General features: G+C 36.6%; 1 protein-coding gene across 1 annotated transcript in view; it reads right to left on the bottom strand.

Annotated features, from left to right (window-relative positions):
* Positions 1 to 2,679: 2,679 nt before the first annotated feature.
* LOC126412992 (sialin-like) overlaps positions 2,680 to 6,000 on the bottom strand; it is an 80,116-nt gene continuing 76,795 nt past the window's right edge. The window contains exon 8 of the mRNA XM_050082884.1: positions 2,680 to 2,835. Coding sequence (XP_049938841.1) covers positions 2,680 to 2,835 — 156 coding nt within the window. The remainder of the gene's footprint in view (positions 2,836 to 6,000) is intronic.

Here is a 6,000-nt window from a genome sequence, read left to right as displayed (position 1 = left end):
CTAAATCAGTTACAGAATCGATAGTGTTCGAACCATCTACCACTTAGATCGCCACACAGCTGATAACGACTTAACTGATACAAGTGGAATCGTTGACGTTCTCTTGGCTGAACAACAGTAAAATTAACCGAAGTACTTCAGAGTAAAAGGAGTCTTGGCTGCAAACTTATTTAACATCAGTAACGTGTTTCGGCCTTTTCGGGCATCATCAGACATCTATAAAACAATCCTTCTTTTAATTTAATTCTTTTAATTTGATTCGGTCCCCTTTCCATTTTACATCATTTTATGATGGATGGGTTACATATCCTGTTACTTTTGAATCCACTTTCCATTCAATACGGTTTTATACCAGATTGATTACATATCCACCTACTTTTGCGTAAGTTTCTATTACATTTCGTTTGATTTACCTGCATAGTCGTACAGGGTAGGACCATGCACCTTCCTCTATTTGTTTCTAATACATTGTTTTCTTGTTTTGCAGACAATCTGAAAATGCCCCAAAAGAGAGAAACGCATTGCTGATTTAAAATAACTATGCAGCCAAGACTGCTTTTAAAATCCTTCAAAATGGTTGCTGTACCAATCTGTCACAATGGATGAATTTTTTTTACATCTTTGAAGTCATATTAGCTAAGAAACATCAGGTGGGAGGAGGGGGGGAGGAGCGACTGTTACGTTAGGAAGTTGGTGACATTGCTGAATACAGTCACATTAGTGGCCACAGGGAAATTGACGATTCTTTTACTGACAACTTTGAAACGATAACACAGTCAACAGAACCAGTTAAAGAGGAGTAAGGTTGCACTTTCCTTTAAATGATAGCAGGATAAGAAACAGTTCCCAACGAAGCAAATGAAAGTCTGTATAAAATAGCTGAATGGCTCGTTAAGAATTTATATTTTGTGTAGTCCTCAACACTACAGTTCCCTCCTTTATAAGCGACCTCAGTAACATCTTGTATACCCAGTTTTTCGAAGTATTGGATAAAAATATGTATTTTCATAGTTTTGTCAGGATATTTATTCAAACTCAAAAAATGACTGTCACAAACACACTCACTCATCATACTACAGCAGCTGTATTTATGTTTTTGAGACTTTTTTGCTGTTTGCAAGATTCAATGTTATTATTTCAACTTAAGCGTCACTTTGAACAATTTCGTTATGCACAATATTATATACAATTTATCCTTGAAGAATAATCAATTATTCAAGTGCATGACGCACAGAGAACTCCATCATGGTAGAGATGACAAAATGATAAACTATGATAATTTGTATTCATATAAACAATTCATTATTTTTACAACTAAAAAATAAATATCATCTCTTGTAAGTCAGCTGATCTGTGATAGAAAATACAGTTTTTACTTTGAAAATTTATGGAAATGCTAACTTCTCAAATGAATAACACGCTGAGTAACACACACTCTTAATTATTTACCAACCATAGTAAAACAGCCTAGTCTCGAAAGTCATAATTAAATTATTGTATGCAGATGAAATGGATTACGATAGTGTATAGGCAACTCCTGTGCCTTCCTTAAACCTGCTGCCATTGGTTCCAATGTCATTCAGTAAAACCAAAAGGAGGGATGCAGCTATGAGCACTTGTAGGAAGACAATCAGAAATGAGATTTTCGTGAAGCTTTTGACATTCACTCTGAACTAAAAACTGGTATACTGAAGCGTTGAAAATCACTGAAATCATTTAGTTATCACACAAATGTAATCTACTAGTCTGTCCTACATTTATACATTTATAGATTCCTTTAAATATTCATACTGTAGGCTTATTACATGTGACTGAATTACGTAGTTATTTCTGCTAAACGCAATCCAAAGAGCTCAAATCCTGCAAGATTTTGTGTCCACAGGTCTGAAACTTGTGTAATGTAGCATATAGCTTTTTTAAGATGTATTACGATACTGAACATCAAAGAAAGGAAAGAAGTAAAATGACAAAAGTGTAGACCACATTATAAAAATTAAATAATTAATGCTCATTAAGGTATTCGCGCACTCACAACAAAAACACAAGTGTAATCAAGTTTTTGCATTAGTGTATGGTTGTAGGCGTTATCATTATAGATAGTGAGAGGCTTGTAACTCATATTACAAAAGGTATCAGAATTTTATTCTGTCCTATCTTTAGTTATCAATTTTCACCCTACTGTAGTCCAGTCAAGAAAGATACAATCTTTCTCAAATTTTAAAAAGGTGGACTCACCTATGATATTCACAATGGAGAAGAGATTCTCAAAAGTTTTATTACATATATATATTTAAAGAACATAAAATTTTAACGGCAATTCAGGAACATTTTTCTAGTATTAAGAAACATGCCAGACGAACTGGTGTGTCAGTTGCACACATTCTCTTCTGTCACTGCTTATCACATCCTTCTTGAGCTGTTCATCTGCTTGTAACATTTGCAGGAACAGAGTTCTGACTCACAGAACCATAAAACAACAACAAAGACTGTCATAAATTGTTGCTTTTCATGTGCACTGATCCATACTCAATCTCCGAGCACTGAAAGCGTCCTTATGACGTAACTGAATTCCTCCCAATACATGCATGTGGACAGAGGTACACCAGTTTCTTATTGCTTTCGGCTGTGTTTTGCTACCTCGTATGCATCACACAGTGTCGGCACAATTTGAAATTATACCTATGAGGCCAGCTTCTGTTTCCTCTTCTTCTCTCTGCGCTCTTCCCATTTAAATTCTTGATCGTCAACAGATCCAAAAATGAGGAACAGAAAGTACGGTACAACTGATAATGTCATGGCCAGGTAGAAGACGTATTTCCACTGCTGTATTGTTTGCTGTAACAGAATTACAAAACAAATATTCATTACTGTTTCTTGATAAAATAATGCATCTGAGGTACACATGCTGATCGCAGTTGCAGAAGATAACTTCTGAAACTGAACAGCATAAGTACAATCGAAAGCAGTAAGTATTCAAAGAAAGTGGTGTACAATCGTTAAGACAGTAACAGTTACATAATAGCAAAAAGAATGTATGTGACGTAGATAGTAAATACAACTGGGCTGCAAGAATTGAATGTGAAAATGACAAGCCAATGTTAAATGCAACAAAGTGAAAAAACTACACGAAAATTCAGTGCTACGGAGAATATAAACTCAGTAACATCTTAACCGTAGGACTCACTCTGGGGTCATAGGTGACCCCAATCATCTTTACTACGGATAAAATAATATTTCTATTTCTTGTAAAAATCCAGAATTTTATGACTTTTACCACACAGTATTGTAGTTCTCTCACAAAAATTTTTAGAGCGCTTGACGCAACATTTAAATCAATAATTAACAAAAACTACTGTTGGGGACAATTATGACCACAGATAGATTATATGTAACATTCATAGAATGTATAGATTATCAACTATCAATCTCTTTCTTAGGTATTTTGAGTTGGTAACACTGAATTCAGGTGTTATTCAGGTGTTACTCAGAACTAACCTCAAACTGGAAGTTCGTTTGTACATTTGTTGTACGTTTGTTGTTGCAGTGTAATTTCAGCATGGATGGAATACGTTTTGCTCCTGGCTATAGTGTAGAACAAGCTATGGAAGACTTATTTCGTAGCAGTAGTGATTCAGAAGGTAGTGACGCCGAAGATGATGGAACAGAGACACAGGTAGACCAAAGTGATGAAATTTGTTTACATGAATTAGAAGAAAATGATATTCTTGCTGAAAATGATGACAGTGGAGAAGATGAAAGTGCAGTACTGGTAAGCAGGGGTCGGGATATTGCATGGAGTACAAAAGAACCATCAATTCGTAGATTTCCAATCCGAAACATACAACGATTTTCAGCAAGTATTCCTAGTACAGTTAGTGTTAGCTCAGCTGTTGACTGTTTCAGGCAGTTTATTACTAATGAATTGCTGGATATAATAGTTCAGTTCGCAAATCAACGAGGAAACGAATTGAAAGTGTCTGGAAAATTAGTTGACTGGCGTGATACAGACAGATGCGAGCTTCTTTCATTTTTGGGCTTGCTGATTCTGTATGGCGTACAGAAGAGCCGGGGGAAACCTATTGACGAATTTTGGGACTCTGAATATAGCACTCCTCTATTCCGTGCTACTATGTCGAGGAGGCGATATCAGGACATTCTGCGTTCACTTCGTTTTGACGACCGCATCACAAGACTTGAAAGGAAAGAGAGGACTGGAAATAAGGCTGAAGCTGTACAGGAAATATTTGATTTGTTTGCCGTGCAATGTCAAACATCATTTATACCTTCCAGCAACATTACTGTTGATGAACATCTTTGCGTATACAGAGGTCAGTGCAGTATCAAGGTCAACATTTCTTCAAAGCCAGGAAAGTATGGCATCAAGATATGGTGCGCAGTAGACTGTGAACATGGTTATCTAACAAATCTTCAAATGTACACTGGAAGGAGTGGTGATGTGAGAGAAGTGAATCAAGGCAAGAGAGTGTCTTAGACTTAGTGCGTCATCTGGCTGGCAGTGGTAGGAATATTACCACTGACAATTTTTTCACGAGCTATGACCTTGGGCAAGAATTGTTGAAAATGAAGTTCACTTGTAGGTACTCTACGTTCTACAAGAAAAGAAGTCCCAAAAGAGTTTTTGCCTTCGAAAACTAGGGAAGAATGCACTACCAGATTTGCATACAGTGGTAAAACCCTATTAGTTTCGTATGTTCCAAAAAGAAATAAGGCTGTGCTACTCCTGTCAACACAACATCAATCATTTGAAGTGCCCAAAGAAAACAACTTGAAACGAAAACCAGAAGTAGTGTTGTATTACAACTCAATAAAATCAGGTGTTGATACGCTAGATCAAATGAGCTCTTACTATTCTGTGAAAAAGGGTACAAAACGTTGGCCATTAGCAGTATTTTATGATCTTGTCGATCTAGCTGCACTCAATGCCTACAGACTCTTCTGTGTTGCTGTTGAAAAAACAGAGACACGACTTTTTCTAATGAAGTTGGCCAAAGAAATGGCAAAGCCCCAAGTGGAACGTCGTTTGAGTTTACCACAAGCAAGGAACAAGGATATTATTAGCAGTATCAATCGGTGTGGATTTGATGATCTGTTAGACAATGGACATCCAGACGTAATACCCGACAATCAGAAGAGAAAGCGAGGCAGATGCTCCATTTGCCCCCGATCAAAGGACACAAAATACAATTCAACATGCAAAAAGTGTAACAAATTTGTTTGCAAGGAACATTCTGAAATAGTTACTACTTGCAAAATATGTGCAGATGACTATGGTGCGGATTCCGGTTAGAATTATGTTTCCTGTTGAGTTGTTTATCACATTTTCTGTAAATCTGAAGCCATTGTGAAACATTTATGAGTGAAACAAATTATGACTTAGAGTAATATTGTATCTTCTGATATGTAATTACTCTGCCATATGTAATTTAATTCTACTATGTACATACCTGTTAAAAAAGCTGTGAAATGTGTCTAAATAATAAATAAAATGTAAACAAACAGTATTAAACGACATTACGTTGTTCTCTGAATGATTAGTGCACACAGTCAATTATATATTGATTGGGGTCATGTATCACCCCAGATGGAGTACTAGGGAAATCTTAGCAGAGTGAGTCCTAGGGTTAAAGAAAACAAAATCATTAGCGAAAAGAGGTAATATTTCCCTTCAGCTATTATGTAATAAGATACAATATAAAATACAGAGACTGGCTGCGAGATAGTATTGATTTAAATCTAGGGGCAGAGGCGAAAATTTGGACTGGACTATAATTCGAACCCAGGTCTCCTGCTTACTATGGAGGTGTGTTGATCACTGCTCCATCCGGGCACAGTGGTCATCGCAACTCCACGATTCAAATCAAAGCCCACTGGCAGCCAATGTCGGTAATTCTTGTTTGTCTTAATTCACAGTGGTTGATGGATCGAAATCGTGTCCACACATATACAATTGAGGCCAGGACAGCCAATGATCTCTTCAGA

The sequence above is a fragment of the Schistocerca serialis genome, chromosome 7 (assembly GCF_023864345.2).
Source record: "Schistocerca serialis cubense isolate TAMUIC-IGC-003099 chromosome 7, iqSchSeri2.2, whole genome shotgun sequence".
Classification (NCBI taxonomy): domain Eukaryota; kingdom Metazoa; phylum Arthropoda; class Insecta; order Orthoptera; family Acrididae; genus Schistocerca; species Schistocerca serialis.
The sequence above is the reverse complement of the archived record's forward strand: the minus strand, read 5'-3'. Positions and strand labels throughout refer to the sequence as shown.